Source organism: Anas acuta, chromosome 6 (genome assembly GCF_963932015.1).
Source record: "Anas acuta chromosome 6, bAnaAcu1.1, whole genome shotgun sequence".
NCBI lineage: Eukaryota > Metazoa > Chordata > Aves > Anseriformes > Anatidae > Anas > Anas acuta.
The window spans coordinates 28,524,892-28,551,039 of NC_088984.1; the positions used below are offsets into that span (position 1 = coordinate 28,524,892).

At 53.2% G+C, this 26,148-nt stretch overlaps 1 protein-coding gene across 1 annotated transcript; it reads right to left on the reverse strand.

Annotated features, from left to right (window-relative positions):
• Window positions 1-9,262: 9,262 nt before the first annotated feature.
• On the reverse strand, window positions 9,263-25,431 carry LOC137858420 (aryl hydrocarbon receptor-like). Its single transcript, XM_068686140.1, has 11 exons — window positions 25,241-25,431; window positions 24,923-25,110; window positions 17,562-17,674; window positions 14,977-15,066; window positions 14,027-14,150; window positions 13,657-13,787; window positions 12,901-13,103; window positions 12,650-12,759; window positions 12,192-12,333; window positions 10,021-11,611; window positions 9,263-9,550 (listed from the first exon to the last, which is right to left on the reverse strand). Exons 1-11 carry the CDS (start codon window positions 25,279-25,281, stop codon window positions 9,401-9,403), a joined length of 2,883 nt encoding a protein of 960 aa, XP_068542241.1. The 5' UTR covers window positions 25,282-25,431; the 3' UTR covers window positions 9,263-9,400.
• Between the last annotated feature and the right edge of the window lie 717 nt (window positions 25,432-26,148).

Genomic DNA, 26,148 nt, shown 5'->3' on the forward strand with positions numbered 1-26,148 from the left:
TGAGCTCTGGAGCTCCCTTCCAACCTCAACCATTCTGTGATTCTGGGTAAAAGAAGGCAAATGCACCCAGAGCCAACCCAAATGGACTGGGCCTTGTGGTAATTTTGCAGTGGCCTGGGTGGGGCTCTGATTTCTGTTGAGCACCTCTTTATTTTTATTGCCCTCCCATTGTCTAATCCCTGGGAAAGAGTGGAGCACACTGAGTGGAACACCCATTTCTCTCAGAGGATTAGGCCTGTGTTGCTTCCTTGCTAACCTTCGCTTTCCTTCAGGGAGCACATAAGTAAATTAAGCTCAGCAGCTCTCCAAACACAACTGCTTGGATGAGAGAGATATAAACACAGTTGATGCTTTTTCCTGAAGCCCACCTCACTGGAAGATCCTGGGCAGCAGGACATAAGTTGACAAGCCAGATATCTTCTCAGACACCAGCCATATCCAGCACACACACGAGATCCAAGGTGAGCTGCTTGCATTTTGTACACCGAAGATGTCCATGCAGGATCTGCCTTCAGAAACATCTAGCAATTCCAGGTGGACCTACCTCAAAGGTTTGTTCAGATGTTAACTGCCATGAGGAGCAAGGCTCCTCAAGCTCATCCATGGAACGGAGCGCCTTGCCTCAGGGCTCTTCCAGGTCACAAACCAGACATCTCCCTGGGATTGTGGTCAGATCTCCAGGGTTAGATGCCAGAAATTTGGCTTGGCGTGAAAATCTCACTAAATGTGTCTTCCCCTCTCTCGCCATCTGTTTGAACGTAGCCACATTCTCCCTGAGGTTGTTCTGGAAGATCCTTGAATGCTTTGGCAAACTCATGAATAAAACACAGTGCTCCCTGAGGCATAGGAGCTATTAGTCAAAGGCCTCATATGGGAAATAGGCTGCATATGCCTCTGCTGGATCTTTAAGATCCCAGCCAGGGCTGAACCACAACAGCTGGGCAAGCAAAGCAAAGGGGAACTCAATTCCTACTTCTATCAGCAGCCACTGCCTCGGCCTCAGTGCGATAGTTACTTGGGAAGACAAATGCAATAACCACTACTGTCTTCCCTTCCTTCTCCTTCCCTGGTCTTTTTAATTGCTGAATACTTTGTTGTACAGTGATAATATCCCTTTGGTCAGTTTGGGTCAGCTGTCCCTGACTGAGCAGCAGTGTTCACGTTGTCCGTACATGAACTGCTCTAAGGCCATCCCAGGTTGCACACCACCTACTGGATTGCAAAATATTTTTCCATCCATTCTCATCATCTGTTTAGGTTAGAGCACTCAGCTGGGTGCATTGCGTCCTGAAATTCAGGAGGATGCAGTCAGGAGAGATATAAACAGGGAACACTCCATACGCAAATTAAGGAAGTTATTTCATGCTGATCCCATTTATTTTGGGCAGGGAGGCAGCAGAACAGCGCGCACACAGTGATTTTTAAGCAGCTGGACTGAAGGACCGTCATCTTGGTTTTTTTCTAGCCAATTACAGATAGGATCTGAAAAAAAAAAAAACTTTTTTTTTTTTCATGTGGAGGATTTCAGATACTCATTTTCTATTCAAAACTTTGGTTTTGGTATCAAATTCAAAAATTTGTTTTTGGATAAAATATCAAAAAAAAAGGCACCATTCCTTTTTCCTTCTCCATAGATGAATAGGGTTTGTTTTCCCCGTGTTTGCATGCAGGTAATGGTATGCCCAATGCTCACACAACAGTGAGTCCCTTCCTCAGAACAGGCAAGTCTCCGCATGCATCCTAGGATGCCACAAACCACAGGTGCTTGAGATCACGAAGCCTAATACCTCAACTCCGTCTCAGCAGGGAGGAGAAGGACAGGCCGGGAGCCAGACAGGATGTAGGCGCCTTCTCTGTGTGTTGCCCTTTTGCAAACTGAGCTGCTCCGTGCCCTCTGCTCTGCTTAATTGATCCGCTGCCCATCTCCAGGAAAACAAAACAAAACAAAAAAAACAACAACAAAAACATTCTCCTGTCTCATTCATAATATACTTCAAATAAGATGTGCTTCTGCCTGAGCGAATGCCCTTCGGGGGTACTTTAATCTGTCACAGTGCATAAGGCTTTTCCTGAAATCTGCATTTTTGCAGTGCTGAGTCTTCACAATGGCCCCTGGAGCCACACTTAATGTATTTCAAGGGATGTAAAGACTTATCTTGCTTAAACAACTTGGCTAGAAAAGCTAAGGTTGCTTTAATCCAATTTCTTTCCATCCCTTCTCCCAGAAAACAAAACAAAACAGCTGAGTGTTGCTTTTTTGCATACTGAAAACAAAGAAGGAAGCCAAACTCCAAAAAGAACTTCTTGACCCAGCTCTGAGAACACACCAAACCAAAGCATGACCCAGGCGAAACAGGGCAAGAGGTGTAAGGTTTTAGGTCCATGTGGGATCTGAGGACCTGCAGCCCTTGCAGTTGTTTCAGCCTGGTCTTGGTGCTTGAGGAACATCGCTGAGAAATCAGCAAGGTTGATCTCACTGCCAAAGCATGTTTCAAGCAAGTGACCGGTGTGCCCAGGGATATGTTCTGCAATGCTGAAGTCCAGCTACTGGCTCTTAATTAACTCCAGACCTAGTGACAGAACAGAAATACTGCTGAAGGAACAGCCACTGCTGCTGCTGAATGTGGAAGATCTCAGCTTTGAGCATCTTTCCCATGTATTTCCAGAACACAGGCCAAAAGCAAGTGAAGGGGCTCAAAGGCTCTCCATCTGCATTACTTTTGTGACACTGGACCCCTCTGAACAGTGTGGGTGTGAAGGAGCTCAGTGCAACACAGACACAAGCAGGCTAGATTTTGCTCATGTTCTCAGATTTAAAGAGTGAACCAGCAATGATATACTAGCTCTGATTCATGACAGTGGAGTCAAAACCTCGGATTTTACTGCAGTGATGCTGTCTCTGATGGTTTTACCAGCCTGGGGTCTGCTTCATGACCTTCCTTGGTCATTTGCAGGCAATCATTGCCTAGACCAAATTAGTACTGGGACTTGAAACAGCAAAAATCTGGATGCCACCACACTGTACACACAGAGATACATGTCCTGACAGCCAGGCTGATGTGGTGGTTTCACACCAGTAGGTAGCTCGGCACCACGACGCAGCCTCCTCCAGGCCACATCCCCCTGCTCCACCAGGGGCTCCTCCACCCATGGGGGGGCTGCAGAGTGGAGATCTGCTCCATGTGGGACCCATGGGCTGCAGGGGGACAGCCTGCTCCACCAGGGGCCTCTCCACAGCCCGCAGGGGAACTGCTGCTGTGCCTGGAGCACCTCCTGCCCTCCTGCTGCACTCACCTTGGCGTCAGGAGCTGGGGCAGCTCCTGGGCTCTGTGTACAGAGACCACCCTGCAGCCCCCTGCTACCAAAACCTCTCCATATAAGCCCAATACAGTGTGCTGGAAATAAGAAAGGTTTGGTGTATCCTCACCTGCACACAGCATTAAAACAGGAATAATAACACGGTCATGTCTGCGAAAGTCAGGTACCAAGGAGCTGCAGCTGGAGTTAGTGCTGTCTTCAAACCTGTCCAGAGCCAGACCTGGCTGGATCGCAGCGTGGATCCTCCTGGCCCTGCCAGGATCTTTATCCGAGCCCTCTTAGCCCTGTCACAGAGACACCTGCCACATGCCCCATCAGCACAAGAAAGCCTTGAAGTGTTGCCTATTTTTGGTGTTGAGATGGACAGTGAGGCACAGACACCCAGCAGCACGGAGCAGCACAAAGGTCCTTCACCTCGATTGATGCTGGCAGCTTCTCACCACGTGGCCTGCCTCGCTCAGAGCCAGCAGGAGCAGATTTGGAGCACGGGCTTGACAGGATATTGCAAAAGCTGGGATCAGAGCTGCTTTCCCAGCTGGAGTCTAAAATAACTACTAGATTACCTCCACAGGGGCACAGCCAGCATGTTAATGTTTGGCCTGTTCCTTTCACAGCTTGCCGTGGTCTCGCCTGGCTTCCATTCCCCCTTTCTTCACAGCCTCCTTCACTGCAGGAGCTTCATTCCTGCCGAGGGGAAAGTGAGGGCTGAGCTCCCCCCGCACCCCGCTGCCCTCCTCCTGCTCTCCCATGGGTGCTGGGTGCCGCTGGTGGAGCTTTGCGGGCAGCTGCTGGAGAGCCCCATCCCTGCGCACCACCTGTACCCCACTGGGCTCCTGGGAATGCTCCTTTTCTGCCTGCTTGGGGAAGAGGAGCACACACCCAAGTCAACAGCTGGTGAGCACACCTTGCGGAACGATTCCAAAATTAACTGCAGGTGAATACTTGAAGGGCAGGGCCAAATCTATCAACCCCAGATCAAACTGAGAAACCCTCTCCTGCCCCTGGTGAAGCAGCAAAGGCCTGTTTCTGCAGACTCCTATTCAGAGCTAAAGTTGGCCTGGCAAAATGCAGCTGACCTCCCTTTGAGGATGAACTGAACCATGTGGGATGACTGTAACTTGGAGAGCACCTCTGAAGAGCCCAACCTGCTGTGCTCCACCAGTTAACTGCTCAGCATTACATCTGCTGAAGGACAGACACTCCTTGCCTCCCTAGTCTGCTGGCACTGTGTCAGTGTCCTGACAGACTGGCAGAGGAGAGGCTGACTTGGCTGTCTTACCATCTTTGCTTACGGTTATGTCAGTAGCTTGGGTCCTCACCCATCTCAGACACACCATTGCTGGTCCCCAGGCACCTCTGATGATTTAGGTCACTCCTAACGTGATGTGGCGATCCCACACAGTGATGGTTTTCATCTACTTGCAATGCCAGGAGGAAAAATAGTTCCTCATGTCCAACTAAAATTGAAGTGTCCTCGAACTCTGCAGAAGCTAAGAAATATGAAAGAAAAACAAGCATGCTTTGGGTTGAAAAAATGTTTCAGTGAGGGCTAAACACAGTGTTGTTTTGACAGTAGCTTTCTAAAACCCATCAAGAAAACTCAAGTAAGTTTCAGTATGTAACAATTAAATGGGAGATCTGAAAACATTTCCTATAGAAAAACTTCTCATTAGCTTCCAGACTATATTTTGTGACACACACATTTGTTATAAACAGCACAAATACTTTCAGCCAATCCAAATCTGACTGTCCTATTTCCAGAAAATAATAGGAAATAAGGTTGATAATATAATAAGCAATAATAAACCCATTATTAAAAAGTACCTCCTAGCTGTGCACTGGCGATTCCTTCTGGGACGATGACTGAGATGCTTCTTTACGTCACTGGCCGAGCTTGGTAAGTCTTTGGGCCTATCAAAATATATCAAATATATTCTTTGGGGAGATGATTGGCATCTAACACCATGTATGTGCGGACTGTAGGCATTGAAGGTTGTGTAGAAGATTGATGGCTTGACTCAATGTTGGGTACAAAGCACATTAAGTCCCCGGTGTTCTGAGGTGCCTGCAATTAGACAAGATTTAAAACTTCATCTAAGCTGGTGTTTTTTAATTAGAAAGCAGGAGGCAAGGAGGACTCCAGCCAGGCATGGACGAGTGGTGCCTTCCCACTCCTGGCTTCATCTCTCATGCATGGACCATCAGAAAACTTTCTGCTCTACTGCCCACGGCTCCAGCCCCCATGGGTAATGGATGATGCACATAGGTGGTGTGGGCAAACACCAAGCTGAGCTTTTATAGAAATATTTACCTTGTTCTCCACTGCCTTGGGGCCCTGGGAGACACCTGCTCCTGGCCTCCATGATGCCACCTGGGGACCGATGCTTCCAGCTGCACGGCCACGCATGGCAGCAGGTATCACCATTCGCAGGTGGCTCGAGCCAGGGAGCTCCTTTTGCTGCATTCACTGCAGGTTGGGAAAACAATGGGCACGAGGGGAAAAGATAAAGATGCAGAGGCATGCAGGTAGTTAGAGGTGCTAGAGTGGCCCCTTCCCTGGCTCAGGATGGCCCTGCTGACCTCCCTCCCCTAGAGCTGCTCTGCTGCAGATCAGGGTGAGCCAGGAGCACATCCAGCACCCAAGGTCCCTCTGCTGGTGGCTGCCACACAGCCACAAGCTGAGAGCTAAAACCAGCCTCCCTCCCATCTCGGGGCTCTTCCTGAGGATGCTCAGCTTGAAACCCACTGCCTTCTCTATCTGTAGGGAGTGGGGGCAATGGAAAGAGCAGACAAAAAAGCCCTGGGGGGGAAGCAAGCAGGCAAGAGGGGCAGGCTGGCAGCTCTGCCTGTGCCTCTGGAGAGAGCAAAGTGCCCTTTCCCTGTCCCTGCCTGCAGCAGCACTGATAGGGAGTGGGCAGGATGCTGTGCCCATGGCCAGCCCCCTGCTCTCCAAGAAGCAGTGACCCAGCAGGACACGACAGTCCTGACGCTCTCACCATTGCTCCCAGGTCAGCCTCATTTCCTGCTGCCAGTATGGGGATCCCAGACTGGCTGAGGTGGGGAAGGACCCCTCCCTCACCTCCTATCTCGAGGTGTGAGAACAAGAGAGCAACAGCTCAGCCTCCTCCTGTGCAGCTCAGGGCAGGACACAGCTGCCCAGATGCCAGATAGTGGCTGCTTCTTCGCTGCAACTCAGGAGGGAGATTTCACTCCAGCTGGGGTCTCAGGGCTTGCAAATAGGTGTTGTGAGGCTGAGGAGAGGAGGAGCAGCAGCTGGCATGGGGCTGGGGATGAATTATGGATGTGCCGGCCTCCTTGGAGAGCTCGTGGTGGGTAGCAGGGCACCTCCCACTGCAGAGATGATGGCTTTTGCTCAGCAGACCTCGCAGAAACACAGCATGGGATGACTTTGGGTAGCAGACACCATGGTGATGTCCCTCTGTCCCATCAGGGCACGTGGTGTCATCCGCAGCCTGATCCTTGGCTTGGACTGGCGCACGCTTCGTTGGGTTAGAAACTGGCTGGATAGCCGGGCCCAAAGAGTTGTGGTGAATGGAGCCAAGTCCAGTTGGAGGCCAGTCACTAGTGGCGTCCCCCAGGGCTCGGTGCTGGGGCCGGTCCTCTTTAACATCTTCATCAATGATCTGGATGACGGCATTGAGTGCACCCTCAGTAAGTTTGCAGATGACACCAAGCTAGGTGCGTGTGTCGATCTGCTCGAGGGTAGGAAGGCTCTGCAGGAGGATCTGGATAGGCTGCACCGATGGGCTGAGGCCAACTGTATGAAGTTCAACAAGGCCAAGTGCCGGGTCCTGCACCTGGGGCGCAATAACCCCAAGCAGAACTACAGGCTGGGAGAGGAATGGTTGGAGAGCTGCCAGGCAGAGAAGGACCTGGGAGTGATGGTGGACAGTCGGCTGAATATGAGCCAGCAGTGTGCTCTGGTGGCCAAGAAGGCCAACGGCATCCTGGCTTGTATCAGAAACACTGTGACCAGCAGGGCTAGGGAGGTGATCGTCCCCCTGTACTCGGCTCTGGTGAGGCCGCACCTCGAGTACTGTGTTCAGTTTTGGGCCCCTCGCTACAAGAAGGACATCGAGGTGCTTGAGCGGGTCCAAAGAAGGGCGACGAAGCTGGTGAGGGGCCTGGAGAGCAAGTCCTATGAGGAGCGGCTGAAGGAGCTGGGCTTGTTCAGCCTAGAGAAGAGGAGGCTCAGGGGTGACCTTATTGCTCTGTATAAGTACATTAAAGGAGGCTGTAGCGAGGTGGGGGTTGGCCTGTTCTCCCATGTGCCTGGTGACAGGACGAGGGGGAATGGGCTAAAGTTACGCCAGGGGAGTTTTAGGTTAGATGTTAGGAAGAGCTTCTTTACTGAAAGGGTTGTGAGGCATTGGAACGGGCTGCCCAGGGAGGTGGTGGAGTCACCATCCCTGGAAGTCTTCAAAAGACGTTTAGATGTAGAGCTTAGGGATATGGTTTAGTGGGGACTGTTAGTTTTAGGTCAGAGGTTGGACTCGATGATCTTGAGGTCTCTTCCAACCTAGAAAATTCTGTGATTCTGTGATTCTGTGAAAGAGAGGAAAAGCAGAGCGAGGCAATACACTGTAAAAATACTGATTTTCCCAACATGTCTCCATCAAACTCAAGGAATCTTACCGTACTGCCTCATTTTGTTATGGAAAAGCAGGTACTGGATGAGAGTGGGAATGCTTTAAAATCTAACATACAGAAAACCAAAACCAGCAGATTTATAGATTGTAAATTTGTAGATTGAAAAGACAACACAAGGAAATATATATGTATAGATACACACATATACATACACACACATATAGGGCTGCATGACCAATCTCACAGAACGCAGTATTTTCACTCAAATTTTGAGAAAAGCTCACGTTTCAGACTCCTGTATATAACAGATGTCCCAGCCTGGAGGAAGCTGCTGGTCCTGCACAGTGCCTGGTCCAGGCATTCTTCTTAAGCCAGAATATCATGCAGGAGGATAAAACAAAACAAGACTTGCAGTAATCTGTCATAACCACACACTTATACATCTCAATCAAGTTTCTACGTTCATTTCAAAACAGTTTGTGTTTTTTTTAATAAGAAAAAAAAGAAACTTACTATTGTGTGTTATGTATACAAAATAAGAGCAACCTCTTCACTTCACAGTGACCGACTTCAGCAGAATACTGACCTGCTATATACAAGAGACAGGGCTTTGTAACCACCTCAGCTGCACAGGCTGCAGCCTCATCATTCACACCGTGGTGAGCTCTGTCCTCTTCCCTCACCTGTAGCCCCAGCCCTGCGCTGTCTGTTGCAGGACCCTGACACGCTCAAAATAGGGACAGACATGCAACCAGCAAGGGAGATGCCCAAGGCTGAGGTCCAAAACCATTTATTGAAAGAAAAGGGACTGAAAGTTAACATGAAACCAAAGCTAGACACACAGGAGGAGGGGAGGGATGACACTTCATCAGGTTTCTTGGAGTCGCAGTGTTTCTTATTTCTTGAACAGTCCATTTGTCCCATCCCACACGACACTACTTCAATGCTTTGGGAAGCCAGAAGCTAAGACTTTTTTTTTCCTCCACAGGAATGACAAAAATATGTCAACTTGAACTATATACATATGTATGGGCTGCATTTCTCTGTGGGAAAATATCACTATATCAGTACTTAAAACCAAGTATCATTACACTTTTTTATTTTATTGACAACTTTTTTTTTTTGTCAAGTCTGAAATCTTTTCCTTAGGTTAGCCAGCTCCACTACTTACCTGCGGTCTTTTTAGGCACAAATACAAGGTATGGCTTACATGCCAGCCTGCTCCTGGCGCTTGAGAATGAACAGAGAGGGTCAGACCCAGTCAGCCAGAAGAGAAACTGGTTATCAGCCAAGCTGGGCATGGCACACACAATACAGCAAAACAATACAACAAAACACAGGAAACAGCCAAGCCAAGGCATCAAGAGCCAGGACAGGACACACGTGGTAGGGGAAGGTTTGTTGTCCACAGCTGGAAGGCAGCTCCATCCCCAGTGAATGACCCCACTTTGCTGGGTCTGGTCCTGCTCTCCTAGAGATAGAAGTCATTGCTGGAGGTGTGGGGGTGATCCGGCAGCACTTCTGCACGAGGGTGCAGCTTGCAGGAGGGAGCGGGGCTGCCTTTGGGCACGTCTCCAGGGAGCCCCATCTGAGCACCAGGCAAAACACAGCTGCTGTCAGGCTACAAGAAGAGGGAGGAAAGAGGGTGCTGAGGCACTTTGCAGGGTTTTACTGGCAGAGCTGTTAAAAAGCTACCTCAGGAATTCAGCAGAGTCTTGGTGGATCCTGTCTGGGGATGTTTAAGGCACCTGAAATCCCCTGACAGACCTCATCTCTCTGCCTGTAAGATAGGACAGCAGATCAGCACCTGATGTGCCACCCATCAAAGCTTACCAGAGCATGGCTGGAATTATTTCTTACACAGAAAGGACAACAAAACAAACCATGTGGAAACCAGACCCACAGCCAGACACCTTCTAAAGGGAAGAGCCCATGTTCTGATCCCTCTGCAACTCCTGGTGCAAAGAAAAGCCTCTGAAGTCTTTCTGGCCGTGCACTGGCAGAGCAGGGTGATTCCTGCCAACCCAACAGGTACCTTTCCTGTGCTAAGACCCCCAGGAAATCCCAGCACAGGAGCAGAGAGGCCCTTACCTGACATCTGGTGTCCAGGCTCAGCACGGAGGTGTGCACCCCACAGGAATTCCTGGGTGCCTCCAGCGCGCTGCTGATGCTGCCAAAACACTCTGCAGGGGGGCTCAGGAAAGGGTACTGGGGCATGGAGGGGACGGGGCTCAGCTGCTTCTCAGGAATAAGCTGGTACGAGGAAGGGGGGAAAAACCCAGAGTATGGAACCATCTCCTCCTGGGACCCCCCACAACCGAGGGTTTCCATGCTGCACAATCCATTTAGGTTGAAGTCTACTGCTGGTGTGCCAGGCCCAGGTGCTGGACCCAAGCAGCCCTCGTGCTGGGAGATCAAGTCCTGGCTGATGCCACAAAAATCAGGCTGAGCTGGGGTTGTCAGGAGCGGGGAGACATAGTCCTGCCACGGGCTATTGCTGCTCGTGGGAAGGGAGTGTGGAGAAGAGGGGGAACGGTGGCCACACAACCTGTCCGTCAGCAAGCGCCGGCCAGCCTTGCATTTTGGCTGCCTTGGGGGTGCCCCATGCCCCTGGCACTGGCTGGGCAAGGAGAAGGTCTGGAGAATGTCCCCTTGGGTGGGATGCACAGCCGGGAAGCCACCCTCTGGCTGCTGAACCCCCTGTGGGTGCAGGGCTCCCAGGGGCGAGCCAGCAGCTTTGGCCCACGGGGTGTCCTGCGCCAGGTGGAGGAAGCGGAGCAGGCTCTCCTCCCCAGCGGGCCTCCACTGCAAGCCTCCAGACGGCTCCTTCCCTGCCTCTGATGGCCTCAAGGACAGTGGGGACGGCTGCCCTGGTGCCTCACGGAGGGGCTGATCCCACAGCAGAGCAGCAGCCTGGCCTGGGACAACGCCAGGCTGCTGTGTTTGCTGGGCCGGGTATGCAGCTGAGCCTCCAGGTGGGCTCGAGGTGGTGCCTGGCAGGGGGCAGGCCTGGGGGTCTCCCTCGGATTTGTTCACCAGCCTGGCATGGATGTAGGAGAGGATCTCGTTGTTGGTGAGGAAATCGCTCAGGTTCGGGGTGCGGGCAGGGTCCATGTTGACCATCAGCATTTTCTCATCCAGCAGCAGGAGCTCCAGGTCTTCGGCGTTCAGCCCCAGGCTCTCCAGCGCACTGAAGAACTCGCTGTTGGAGCAGCTCTCGTCGCTGGTAATGGACAGAGAGTCCAGGGTGGCCAAGAGAGGGTCCTCCTGCTGCAAATCTACCAGCTCCTTTTTGAAGCTGTCTTCCCTTGAGGAAATCAGAGCGGTGTCCATGCTCTGGGCCTCTCCTTCTGCACCCAGCGAAGACACATCCTCAAGGTGGCCCAAGAAACTGCTGCTGAACGAGTGGCTAGGCGCAGGAGATGGGTGAGGGATGTACGCTGCCTTGTCCTGCTGCAGCACAGCACCCAGCAAAGAACTGGGGGCAATGCTGTCCTTCTGGGAGTGCCCTCCGTTGCTGTGGGAGGGCTTCTTGGACTTGCTGCTCCTCCCTTTGCTCTGGAAAGCATCTGAGAAGCCTGGGAGAGGGTAAGCGCTTTGGTACAAGAGTGCTTCTCCGGTAGCAAAGGTGAAGGGAAGATGCATGGACCGTTTTCGAAGGTGCTCTCCTCCTTCTTCATCTCTGCAGAGCAGGAAGAGGAGACCACGGACTGTATGTGCACACACTCTGTAAACTGCTTCTGCAGTGCAGAACTGTGAATCCCGAAACCCAAAGCCCCTTTGCTACAAGCAGCCCACGCGCACTGGTGGGACACAGTCCCATGTGTACACACACACATATTTATGTGCAAATGAATGCACACATATTTAAATATATACATGCATAAAAAAACCACAAACATCTGTAGCAAAACCAACAGATGCTTAAAATGCAGAGGGTAGTGGAGCCAGACAGAAGCCAAGCCTTTGCACCTCTCCTCTGTGCTGCAGACCCCAAGGACAGGGGTGCAGGGCTGCTGCCCTCCTGCAGGCAAATCAGAGGTCCCTGCTGCTCCTGCACCCACATGTCCCCACAGCAGCCACCAGGGTCAGCCCAGGACACCAGAGCAGGGCTATAAGCACTGCTCAGTGCTCTCCCCTTCTTCTGGGGGCCCTGCAGAGGGACACGTGGCTGAAAGAGCATCAGAGCACTGCATCTTACGGCTGCTCCTTTAAAAGACAGAAGAAGCACGGACAAATAGAGCATCCTGCCCGGCACTCACACGAGGGGTCTCTGTGTGACGAGGATGTACTCGGGCTTGCCGTTCTTGTAGACGAGCCGCGCGTTGGCCTGCACCCACTTCCAGCGCTTGTCCTTGGTCAGCAGGCGGAACACCGTCAGGCCGCTCTCCCCCGTTCTCATCACTGCCGGGACGAAGCACACATACAGGGGCCCGTCAGCACGTCACCCGAGGCAGGGCTGCCTCCAGCAACGCTGCTGTTTCCCACAGGGATAAGCAGCAGGGGCACAGCTGAAGGATGTCCTGGCTGGCACATGCAGGGGACACCACCCCAGCTAGACACACCTCACTGCTCACCACCCCGAGCTCCCTACAGAGTGACAAGAGCATCACAGCAAGGTGTAAAGCAAAGCGTCCTATGGGCCTGGCTTGACACAGTGCTAAAGGAGCTGCCCATAGTACCAACCTCAGAGGTAGGGACCAGGGAAAAGGACTCTTACTTCTGACATGGTTCTCAGCACAGTACAGCATGTCGGCAGCATGGACGAATTGGTAGCCCGTGCCACACATCCGTAGCTCTGCCTCGGTGTAGCCCAAAACAATCTTCCCCCTGCAGAAGAGGAAGAATGGACCCAGCTGAGAGGCAGAAATCACCATGCACAACACGAACTAGCGAGCAGTAAGCACGCAGCATCACCCCTCGTAAGCTCTGCCCCTTATTTCATTACCCCAAATAAGCTCTGCCACTTACTTGGCATCACACGCCAAGGGGGTGAAGTCCAGCTTGTGCTTTGTCCTGAAGATCATGTTCTTGGTTCTGACCTCCAGGATGGATGGGAGCTGCAATGGGGTGGAGATGGCAAAAAGAGCAAGCTCGGGGGGCAGTGCAGACCCATCTTCAGACCTTTTGTTCTGCCCATGAAGGAATTTCAGCCTGCCTTGAAGGTTTAGAGCCTAGAAAGAGAAGAAAAGGTCAGTGCCACACAGAACTGGGTGAACTCAGTTTGGGTGAACCTCCAAACTGAGGAGGTTCACGTGTTCTGCATGGGTCTCCCACAGCCCCAGCCAGGATAACACCACAGGTCCCACCAACTGGTGCTCGTGGAGCGCTGACCCTCGCAACTCCCCCACTCCCAGGTGAGCGCAGGCAGTACTCCCCTCTAAAATAAGACAGGGTTTTAGAGGTTTTAGAGGGATGCTGCACTCAGCTCCCCAGGGCAGCAGCTCCCCATTGCTTTCTCCCCCAGCAGCTCCCCACTGCTGGCCCACATGGAGAAAAATCAATTTAGTTTAAGATTTGGTACTTCTGAGAGGAGAGGAACATATCCCTCAGGAACAGGTTGTACATACAGACAAAATATAAGAAAAAAAAAAATCTCCTTCTTGAGGTATGCAAATACTACACACGACAGAGAAGAGTACCAAGTCCTTCAAGGCCAACTTTTGAGCTCCAACAGCAGCATGAAGCCCTTGCGGGGAGCCTGCTGCAGAGCAGCCCTGTACTCACCAGGAAGCCAGAGGAATTATCCAGGAGGCAGCGAAACCGGCACACAAAGCTCCTTTCCAGGAAGGAAGAGTTTTCTGGGGGCAGCTGATCGGGCTTGTAGGCAGCAGCAGAAGAGCCAAGACTCTTCCTCCCTGCAGGAGATAGGAAGATAGGAGCTGAGAGAGGAGCCAGAGGCTGGTGGTCACAGTCCCCAGCAGCACTGGGGACTGGAGCATCTGCAAAGCATGGTGACAGAAGTCTCGGCAGAGCCACGGCGTGTTGGATGAGCCACAAGGACACAAACCCCATGCGGCTGGTTGCTGGTTCCGCAGTGCAGAGAGGGAACAGAGCAGCTCGTGCTGGCCGTGCCTGCTTCCCAGCCTGTGCCTACCTTCAGGAGAGGGCTCCCCCTCAGGAGCGTGGGGCGGGCTGAGAGCCCAGTGGAGGTTGCGCCTGAATTCCTGCTGGTCCTCGCTGTGGATCAGCTCGAAGACGCTCTGGTGCATGACATCTGTCTAGAGGAAAAAGCAATGTGTGAGCGACGTGGCCTGCTACGCTGAGCCAACACAATGTTTGGTGCCTTACGTGGCAAATGCTGCCTGCTGCACAATGTGGAGAGGAAGCAGGGCTGAGCAGTGGCCCTGGGGAGCTGTCCTTCCAAAGGAGATTGTGGTGCTTCCCATCTTCCCTGACCAATTGACTTCCCTGACCCTGCAGCGCTGGGATGGTGAGAAAGAGGAATTTTCTCTTCCTACTCACACAGCCCCGTGCGAATGCTCAACAAGCAATGAGTCAGTTCCCAGCCTGTCTGCCCTGGAGGAATTACAGCCCTGTCTGTAGCCTAGCCTCCGTGCACGCTCCCAGGAGCCTGAAGTCTCTTGAGCACCAGGAAACTTCACATTTTTAGAAGACAAGAAACCCCCCATTCCACTGAGATGAGGTTTTTCTTCCAGATGAGGCTTTGCTAGTGTGCCTGCAAAGACCCTCTTCAGACACTTAACTCTCTCATCTCTCGAGCTCAGTGAAGCAAGGACACTTCACATCTCCACTTCCCAAGGCACTGAACTCAAAGAGAGGGTACAGGGCTTTGTGTATTGCAGGTCTCAGTCCCTGCTCCCCTCTGTGATGATTTTTGAGCCCCCTAGAAAGAAGGGATGGTCTGGGGTAATGGTAATGGGTCAGGTCACCCAGCAGCCACAGACAAGGTCTTGCCTTCTTCCCTGTACCTGCAGCCCTCCAAAGACCCTGCAATCCCCACAGGGAACTTCAGGCTATTCTCTGCTGTCAAGGGAAAATCCACCCTGCAAACCCATCGCTGCCAGACAGAGGTGTTGAACCAACCTGATGAAATCCCAGGTAGTCCTGGATCGTGTGCGAGGAGTAAAATATCAGCCCTTCTGACGTTACCACCAGCACAAAGCCGTTGAGTGCCTAGGAGAGAGAGGAGGTCCGCAGGTGTGTGCCATGCTCACATCACCCTCTTCCAGCAGGGCTGCACGTTTTGTTCTGCTCAGATGCTGGTCGCCCTGGTCCTGGCTGCTCCACTGCCCCAAGACAAAGCACAGAAGCCCTGGGAGAAGACGAAACCCTTCCAACCACATCTCCCTGCTGGGCCCACCAGGAGCTGTGAGCGAAGGAACATCTCCAGGTCCTGCTCGGTAGCACAGCAGCCCTGGCAGCACCAGCTGATCCTCTGCATTTCCTTCTCCCCCTTGCAGAAACACTCCATGAAGGCAATAAGGAGGCAGGAGACTCCCGATCTCTGCTGCTCTGCCCCACCTGGAGCGATCCTGCTTTAACTAGCAGAGGTCGAGCCCACAGCTTATTCTTAGATTTCCTCCGTTCTGCCTCGCTCAGTTAAATCCTGCCAACTGGAGGGAAGTGGGATACGTGCCAGCGGAGCTGTGCTCACTCAAAGCAGACAGTGCCTTCTGCTGGGTTTCCCTGAGGTCACGTAGCTCTCTTCCATGCAGCTGCCCGAGCGTTCCCTAATTGGAACTGATGGAAAACTTTGCTTCCATCCTCACTCGGATTCAGATTTGGACATTTATCCTCATCCTAAGCGAGGAGTGAACGCAGATCAGAGAACCAGTTGCAGAATGAATCCAGACACCATCAGGAACGGGTCCGTTCTGGTATTCTGGCGGAAAGAAGCCTTTTTGACAATCGGGGATCAAAACAGCACTTCCCATGGGTTGCATTTAAGGTTAACCTGTGTCTGCCTGGGTGGCTCCCAGGTTTGCATCCCTGCTGGCCTCCCCGGGTGCCAAAAGAGCCTGTGCATGTCCTCCGCTCAAGGAGGCTGGAGGCACTCGCTGAATGCTGTGGCCTGCTCATATAAAACAAATGCTCAGGCTCCTCTGCCCCTGCAGGCTGAGCCATCGGAGCCTCTGTCCTCCCCCCAAAAGGCTCATTCCTACCAGCCTCACAAACCTGGGTGGTAATTTGGGTGTTGACCTGGCAGGAAGGGACCAGGGGCAGCATCCTTGGCCCCTGGAGATCTGTGAGGACTACGAGCTTCAGACGAGCTGCCCCAGTTGGTTGGTGCACAGCCAAAACCCACCCTGTACCACTAACCTGGTGGAGGCCAGGGCAGCCAGCCCCGTCCTGCTTCCCTCGCTTCGTCATGTACAGACATCAGGATTAATTAGGGTCTAGCGTGTCGTCCCAGCCAAGTCCGGCTATTGTTGCTGCCAATTCCTGCTTCATTGTCCAGGTCCGCGTTTCTCCCCCCTCTCCTTCCCTTTATGCCAGGCACAAACGCTCTCTCTATTTACTGGGGTTGATCTCAGTGTGTGGGAATCTGCTGCAGAGGTTAATTAGTGCTGCCAAGTGCACTTTAACCCTTTGAGCAGCTCTGGAGGCACTGTCCCGCCGCGGTGGCAGTGAGCAAGGTCTTGCAGCACCCCGTCCTTCCTTGTCACACCACCCAACAGGCAGACTGAGCCTGCTGAAGGCCACCTTAGTGACAAGAACAGACCGAAAACATAAGGCTGGAAAACCTCAGGAGCAGAGGGGGAGGAACAGTGTGGGCCATGTGATGAGAGAAAGCAATATCAGGCATCCAAGGTGGCAGGCAGAGCAGATGTAGGTTTTTAAACTGGAGGACTTTTTCCCCATGGCACGGAGGCAAATCCTGACCACGTGCCACATCCAGCATCCCACAGGAGAGCCCCTGCAAGACCCAAACCTGAAGCCAGAGCTTTCAGCCCCTCGCTTGGTGCCTCTGCAAGGGCGGCCCCAGGCTCTGGGAGGGGTGTGATGAGCAGGGCATCAACCCCTGGCCAGCCCTGCTGCCCGCGGTACAGCTACGTCCACAGCTCTGTGCTTTGACAGCACAAACCCCTCGGGGTTTTGGTTATTAACCAGCATTTCTCTCACAAGGCACTGAGATCCTGGCTCCCCAGCAACCAGGCAAGACAGTAATTATAATTGGCTCCTGCGTTACACCCACAGCCCATTCGCACACCACAGCAGAGAAGAGCTGGCTGTCCTCGCCCAGACATCCAGGGCTACTTCCACTGAGATGAAGGGGCTCTGGCACCTTTGATTTACAGGTGGCAGTTTTCTCCCAGAAGGATGGAAAAGGAAAGGGGAGACGACATAAAGTCTCTGCCAAGGGATCTGAAGAGCTCTTAAATGCCTTTGAGCAGAAGCTCAATCCCAGCCGCTGCAGGTGAAATTACAGCAGGTAGAAAAAGTTTTGCAATCATGGCAAAAGGCTGTCCTGACAAATAAATATGTGAATGGAGATCAAGAACCAGACAGCTCCCTCCCACCTCACCACAAGCTTCACCAAAGTGTCCTGGAATAAGTGACAGAGCAGCCTGCTTTTTGGGAAAGCTCGAAGGAGCTGGGAAGGGGACAAGAGGAAAACACCCTTGAAGGCATCTGCCAGGGGGAGGAGGCCAGAGAGCACCACTAACCTGCAGGAGCAGCTCGCCCTCTGGTACTGCCGCCACTGCTGTGCCTGGAGCGGAGCTGCTGTCACAGTCTCCATCCCTCTCTGCTTCGTTGGCACCGTGGTTCTTCAGAGCAACTGCAGCAAAGCAGAGGGAAGGGAGGTCAGTGCTGCAGTAACGCTCCCAGGTCACCGCCACCAGATCCCAAAACACAGCCCTGGCCACAAAACTGGGCACTGCTGCCCAGGGAAGCTGCAGAGCTCTGCCAGCCCTTTGCTTCACCCCTCCAGAGCTGACTTTAATGCGACATTTCCCCCCACCCCTCCATAATCTCAAAATTCCTATTTTGTTTTAACCTTATTCCCAGATCTTTAACAACCCCCAAGTAAAGAGCAGTTAAAGCCAGAGATCTCTAAAACAGACATGCATCAGCAGGAGAACTACGAGGTCCTGCGTCTGCCAGCAACTGCCTGCACCCCCATACTGCAAGAGGACACATTTAGTGAGCTCACAGGCTGGGGAAAAAAATCTCTCATCATTTGTCTCATTAAGGAGGGTTTATGCAATCAAATTAAGACAAGCCGTAGCTCACAGCAGAGCACAGCAAAACACACACATACAAGAACAGAGACACCTCTCCCTGCAAGGCTGCACCAATGTTGTGGACACCATGGGCAGCACCTTCCAGCAGCCCCAGGAAGCAGAGCCACTCGTCCTTCTGATCCCTGCGAGGAAGACGCAGGGATTATGAATTTTTAAAGGTCTGCCAGCTCCCAGACAGCTGCGCTGGAGGTGCATGATAAAAATAAACCTGGCTGATAAAAGAGTGACTGAAGGGTTGAAGAGGTCTGGTGTAATGGCTTGATATTTGCCTTCAGAAGGAAAACTTGCGAGTAATGGACTTGGATCACAAGCACTGACTAAAAATAGACTTCGCTATCAGCATCTGGGCTGCCCCTGAGCTTTGTGGCCAGAGCAGACAGTTAAAATCAGAGGATGACACATTATCTCTGTGCCAACATCTGCCACCAAACCACATTTCCCACAAGGGTTTCCCCAGCCTCCACCAAACAGCACTTTTTGCATCAAGCCACCCACAGAACCCCACATAGACCTGCTCTTGGCCATGGGCATCGTAGGCAGGCCTCCTGCTTGGTGTCCATAACAGCCCCGTGGGTCAGCAATTCAGCAGGGCTGTCGTGGCACATCAGGCTGATGGAGCGGAGAGCCACCACCGCATCCTGCCCTGGCTCCCTCCCCGCTACCCTGGGCGAGCAGGGAAAGCTCATCCCCAGGGGAGCGCCTGCCTTCACGCCAGCTGCATCCGGCGGGGAGACTGGACGTGAGCTTCGCCCTTGCTGCATGACCCCAGAAAGGCCTTTGCAGGAAAGAAAAAAAGGGAGAGGAGCGGCTTTTTCTGAGGACATCTGGCACGGTGCCACTCCAGCCACTGGCATTGCCTTTGCTGCAGGCAGCTGGAGGAGGAAGGCGAGGAAAGGCTTGCACATTTTTCCTGCTATTTCTCCAAAGAACAAATAGCTCCAACCAGGACCTGCAGGCTATTTTGCCACAAAAAACCTTTTATTGTGGAGGAAGAAAAATCTCCCTTCCCACGGCAGGCTGGGCATTGCACTTCCACCACTTCTGCTCACAGCCCCACCGTGCCACACACAACCTAGCAGGCTACTGCCATCCCCAAGGGTGCTTTGGGCACCCCACAGCCCCCAGGGCTCCAGGAGCATCCCATAACAACCCTGCCAGGAAGAATGGTGATCCTCAGGCAGAGCTGCCACCCCCAGGAGCAGTAGATTGGGAGCCAGGGGTCCCAGCCTTGGGAAGCTGCTCCACGTGAGGCTGAAAGCACACCTCGCCACCTACGAGGTTTGCCGGTGAACTCCTGAACCTGCAAGGGCTTTGCGGACCTGAGGAATCTCTGCACCAACAAGCCGGTATTAACATTTTTGAGAGGATATCTCCGAGCCCCCTTCCCTTCCCTCCACACAGGCAAAACCTTGAAGTAAGAACAGGATTTTGCATTAGCCACAGCCCGAGGAGGAAAGCAAGAAGCATTTGAGACATAACCCAGGGGTTGGTACAGGAGAGGCAGAAAAGAACTCAACCACTTTGTAGCTCTTCAAAAGCAGCAACAGAGAGTGTTTTCCCACTGCTGTTGGCATCATTTAAATAAGGCAAGAAAGCACCAAACCCACCTGCAAGCAATGGTAGGGATACCTGCATACCAATTATTAGTTTCAGCTGATGTTGGGAGAAGGAGAGATGTCCTTTTAAATAAAATTGACTTCTAGCTGTCTCTTTCCTTCTTCCTTTTGCCAATTCTCCAAATGCAGGATTTTTACTCATACAGAAGTAAAACCTCATCAGGATGTATTTCCCAATCTGCCTTTTATACCCACCCCTCGAGAAGCTCACTGGCAGCACAACCCACAGCTCTGCTCGCACTCCCATGCATTAAATAACACCTCAAAACTGTTTTCCTGCACTGGCTTGCAAAGAAGAAACAGAATATTGTGAGCTGAAAAAAAAAAAAAAAGAGAGAAACAAAAGCTCTTGAGGTTCTGTGATTTTCCAGCAGAGATGGGAGTTATTACCAAGTGGTGAAAAGCTGGAGCGCAGCTGTAGTGCCAGGCAGAGCACCGCTACCTGCCTCTCCAGCGTCTCTCATCGCTACACTGTCAGCACGCCAAGTCTGATCAGTGCTCTCTGATTTAACACACGCATCTCACAACAAGCTTACACGTCTCCGGCTACTTTGAGAAGCAAAGAAGAGGAACATGCACTCAGTAAAGTGTATCCTGTTCTGGATTATTATTACTTATTTTTTTATGATTTGTCACGAACTGAGCTCTCCCTAGCCGATGCAAATTCCTCAGGCAAAGATGCCAAGTGACTTAGTGGCAGTAGTGAGCTGCTCCCCCGATGTGGAGGGTTTGAAACACACTAGAGGGAAAGAGCATCAAGGAAATGGCGAGAGAAGCAGGCAGGGATTTGCTGACCCTGGGCAGCAGAGCCATCTCCTCCCCGGCTTGCTGACACATCACTTCATTTCTCCCCATTGTGCTGCGTGGAGCCCATTTTCTAGTAACTGGCAAATACCTCCCAATCTTCCCCTTGCTTATCCTTAATGTATACTGCAGTGCTACTTACTGTTTCATAATACCTGCCACAGCTCCCCACTGGCACCAATTTCTTTAAATGGATTAATTATTTATCCCTTGTCTGAACGGTACAGACACAGCCAGTTCTGTGACAGCGCGTGGTGAATAATGAATATCCTGTTAAAAGATCTAATTGCACTTTTAAAAGCAAGGAGGCCTCCACTACACGTCCCTGTTGCATCACTGAAGGCACATGGGTCTCAAAGGGAGAAGCACGAGCGGAGGTTTAAACAAGGACAAAGAGGACAAAGATGTGCCAGGCTTTCCCTTCTTCTTCCAGCACTTAGGAGGGTTTGAAACCTCCTAACGCAGGCAAGCCACTGTCCTCCAAGCGATGACAATCCTTGATGATAACCCACAAACTGTGACAGGAGAAGGGGGAATGGTTTTAAACTAAACAAGGGCAGGTTCAGATAAGATGAAAGGAAGAAATTTTTTCACAGTGAGGGTGGTGAGGCCCTGGAACAGGCTGCCCAGAGAAGCTGTGGGTGCCCCACCACCAGAGTGTTCACAGCCAGTCTGGACAGGGCTTTGGGCAGCCTGGCCTGGTGAAAGATGGGGTGAGATGATCTTTAAGGTGCCTGTGAGCACAAAAACCATGCTGTGATTCCCTCCAGCGAGTTCAGGAGCTGGATTCGAAGCTGGGCTTCCAGCTGTTTCCAGCAGTGCTGACGGCTCTGCAGAACCTCTCTGCACCCCCTGTGGGCTCTCCAGCACACGCGTCCCGTCCCAGGGACCACCAAGGACCTGCACCCCAGGGCCTGGCATTCCCCCCCAGCTCTCCTGCAGGTCCTGCCTGTGACACCCCCTGCCCCTGCCGCACCGCAGCCTCCTGGAGACATTCTCATGGGGCCCAGGGAAAAGGATTTGGCAAGGAAAGCACGCGGCGGGGAAATGGCCTACCTAAGGAAAGTCACAAGACTCTCCCAGCTCAAAGCGCCCCTGGAAGCCAGCTCGTTACCTAGCAGTCAAGGGAGCCGGAGGATCACAGGACTAGGCTTTATTTTTCTTACACCGTCCCCTAGGTTTTCGGGCTTCGGCTGCCTGCAGCAGGTGACTAAACCGCACGGGCGGTGGAGAGCTGACGAAGTGAACGGACAAGCACATGCTGAAGAGCTCACTGTTGATAACAGAGGCTTCAGAGGCACTGCTAAGTACCCCCAGATGGCAAACGAGTGCTCGGGGTGTGAGGGGTGTCAGCTCTTGTACCCCTGGGCAGCTGGGCTCACCACAGGACGAGGCACTGCAAGAAGCACGGTGTGGACGAGCCTCCCAGCACACGGCAGACACATCCTGCAAGAGACCCTCCTCCAAACCAGGTCCCCGGCACATTTTGGGCTCAACCCCCTGGGCTTTCAAGCAGGTCAAGCAAGCAACACACAAGACCCCATGGCTGATCCCACAGGCTGGTGGCACGTGCTGGGCCCGCGGGGAGGGATTAGGGGGAGCCAGGCACCGCTGGGCCGAGCTGCCGGCATCACGTGCGGGCTGAGGCTGTCCCAGAGCGGTGTGGCCAAGAGGGGACTGCATGGCCACACGTGGTGCCAGCAGCCGGCTGGGGCTCCTTTTGGCAATATCTCCCCAAAGCAATGTTCAGGTAAAAGCACAGATGCTTCTTGCACGCAGTGTCTCTGCCAGCTGAACAGGTCGCTTCCACAGCAAAGTCACACAGTCCATCCCGACCAGTGCCATGCAAATGCACTTCAAATGTACTTCATGAGAGCCTATGAAACCAGCTCTGCATTTTGAACAACTTGTCACACATCCAGAAGATGATTGTGAACCAGAAACAAAATGAGAGAGATTCCCCAAATTTTACCAGTGACCGTGATCCTGAATCCACCATCTGTTTCCTAGTCCCTTGAGCCCATATAAGCTTCCCCATACACCATCTACACACAGATCAATATATTCAAATAAAACTAAAGTCACTGATTTTCAAATCGGTTGGGAGAAACAACAGCCTGGAGGCGAGCGCATTTCTGGCTTGCAATGAATTATTTAAGAAGGGGGCTGGAGAAATGGCAGCTGGCATAAACCTGCTGGGTGAATTGATTGATTCACCTATGGGACAGGCTGGTGGCTCTCCATAAACCAGAAGAGACCCCAAAACACTTGTTTTTTCCTGATCTGATCTCACACCGGACTTGTCAGCACTCAGCAGCTAAAGCTTTTTCCTCGGGATCCCACTTTGTATTCCCAAGGATGCTGCACAGCTCTCACGGCTCAGCACCGAGCAGACAGACAGACAGATCCCGGCTGGGCCAGCCCCCTTGAACTCTCTCCCCTGCCAGACAAAGGGAAAAAAATAAAACATAAGGGAGACCAAAACCAAAACAAACAAACAAAAAAGTAAAGGAAGGAAAAAGCAGCATATTTTGGATGCTGCAGAAGCCTTCCTAAGGTGAGTATTACTTCAGCTTCAGCACAGCACCTCAGAGGGTAGCATCACTCCAGCATTCACACCGAAGTGGACTAAAGTCACTTAAAATCACTTGATATTGTAGATGGGCTTGCCCAGAGTTGTTTTTAAAGATAAATTATTTAAATCAAAAGTCTTTAAAAAATAAACAAACAAACAGAAAAGACTTTTTTTAAGCAGCAGCAGAGACTTACCTCAATGCTCAAGCACCATTCACATCAAAAAGGATGGGACTTTACCCCCTCGCTCTCACACCTGAATCACTGTGACCTGACTGAAACCAGAGATGCCCGTCCCATAGCTCCAGACACACTCACAGCTCAGCTGCTGAAGTCAAACCAACTGAGCTGGGGACACAGGGATGTCAGACCCCTGGGTGCATGGCCCTGGGTGCATGGCCCCTCATGGGGCAGGAGGACCATCCTCCCCCAGGGTCACCCTGTGCTTTCCTTGTCCCAGCACAGCGTCCCTAGGGAGGAGGACAACCCTAAAGCACCCCACAACTTCTGGCACGACGCTTTGCAATGAGACCATCCATTTCGAAACCGCTGTTTTAAGGAAACGCTCTGCCACCCCTCCATTTTATAAATTCTTCAGGCTTTTAAATCATTCATGTTTCAGGAGACTGGCAAGGCCCGCACTGCGCCACGGACCTCCACCCCGCGGCAGCCTGCGGTGCTTCTGCAGCCCCCAGGATCACCAGCACCGCCCTGCTGCCTCAGCCCCTTCGGAGGCACCTTCGCAGGCAGGATGAGCTCGTGGGGGTCCGAGGTGCCCCACTGGGCACCGTGCAGAGGGGTCCGGGCAGTGCCTGCAGCCTTGCAGCACAGCTCCCTGCCAGGGCACAAGCAGCACGCAGAATGCAGGCTATACGGTCAAACAAACAAATCGACCTGGTGCTGCAAGGCAAACAACTGCTCTCCCCGGCCATTAATTTTTCATTTCGCCCGCCTGCCAATCCTACAAGCGATGTTTCAAAGAGAATGGAACAGGGGAGGGAAAAAAAAAAAAAAAAAAAAAAAAGACACAATATATTCAGTGATTTGGGGTTAAAAAAAAATGTTTCTGAGGTCACATGTGGTGTTTTAAGCCACTTGTATTTCAACAGGAAAATCCAGTGCTGCCCAAATACCCCTCCAGTGGGCTCCTACAAATTACAATTACAGCCCAGTGGAATGCAGGAATGTCTTTAACATGGTGTATTTTAAAAGGTTCCCAAATAAACTGTAATCACGTCACAGGTAATTCTTCATCGCCAGCACAGGGAGCATTCCTCCAGGCTATTGCAACAGGGGAAAATTGTCACTCGCGCTGAGAAACTTCCCAACTGTGCTGCCCAACCTGCTGCTACCCTCGCGGCTGTGCCTGCCAGAGCCTGAGCCCGGGATCTCGCAGAAACCCTCCAGCCTAAACTTCAATTTTCTACTTCAGTGGAACCCACAAACAAAATCAACGTAATCTTTAGAGATCCCTCTAATTCCAAACAGGCATCGGCTCCGCTTTTCCCGAAGCGCGAGGCGTGCGCGCATCTCCCGGAGCCTTGCGGCTGACATTCTTGCCATGTCAGAGCAAGAAAATCCAGCGTTAGGGGGGAAAAAAAAATAGAAAGAAAATAAAAACGGGGAGAACGGAGGGCGTTGTGCAGCGCTGCTGCTTGGGGCTACCTGTAGGGCTGCTCACCTGCCCCGGGGTGGCTGCGGTTAGGGCGAAGTGACAAGAACCGGCACAGACACCCACGGACAGACAGACGCCCACGGGCCGCGGGGATGCTCCGGCCGGGCACTCACCGCTGAAGAAGCTCCTGGCTCGGAGGAAGCCGGCGCTGAGGCGCAGGACCGACAGCTTGTCCAGGCCGGCCACCACCTCTGCGGGGAAGGGCAGCAGCGCCGCCAGCCGCTCCAGCTCCCGGTTCAGCCGCTCCCGGTGCCGCTTGGACGGGTTGGACCTGCCGCCGTCGGCCGCCGCAGCCCGAGCCCTGCCGGCACAGCCACCCGCCCGTGTCACCGCGGGCACCGCCACCGCTCCCGGTCCCGCTCCCGGTCCCATTCCCGGTCCCGGTCCCGTTCCCGGCCCCGACCCCAGCCCCGCTCCTCGCCCGCACTCACGCTCGGGGCGCCGGCTTCCGCCGCTTGCGCCCCGCGTACATGGCACGGCTCTGCCCGGCTCTGCCAAGCTCTGCCCGGCTCTGCCCAGCCCGGTTCGGCTCTGCCCGGCTCGGTCCTGCCCGGTCCTGCCCGGCTGTGCCGGCCCCGGAGCGCAGCGGGACCCGCGCGGCGCCCCCCGGGCGCGGCGCAACCCGGAGCGACCCCGGCGGGAGCGGCCCCGCCTCTGCCCGGGGAGGGGAGGGGAAGGGAAAAGGGGGGTCTGCGGGTGGGGAGGGGGAGAGGGAGGGGGTAAGGGGGTGCTCGGGGTCCGCGCAATCCCCCAGTGATCACGTCCTGGGCTGCACCCACACGCGTGCAGGCAGCAGGGCGCAGGAGGGGATTCTCCCCTGCTGCTCCGTGAGAGCCCCCCTGCAGCACCAGCGGGACGTGGGGCTGTGGGAGCAGGGGAGGCCACGAGGATGGGCAGAGGCTGGAGCACCTCTCCTACAGAGCCAGGCTGAGGGAGCTGGGGGGTCAGCATGGGGAGGAGAAGGCTCTGGGGAGGCCTTGTAGTGGCCTTTCAGTGCTTAAAGGGGATACAGAAGAGCTGGGGAGGGACCCTTTATTAAGGAATGTGGTGGCTAAAGCATGGAAACGGGGCAGGGAGCCCCCCACCAAATGCGTGTGCTAGCATTTGTGTCAGCACCATGGGGGTGAGGGACCATCAGTGTGACCATCTGCACACCATAGCAGGGGGCTGTGTGTGCGTGGTGGTACAAGGGGACATCTGTGCGTCTGTGCCGGAGCACACACAGGGGAGGGGGCGAGTGGGGACCGTCCCCTCCTTCAGCCAAAGCCCAGAGAAAGATGACCCGCAGCCAGGCCGGCAGCAGGCTTTTTCAAGTGCTTGCTCAGTCAAGAGGGAAATG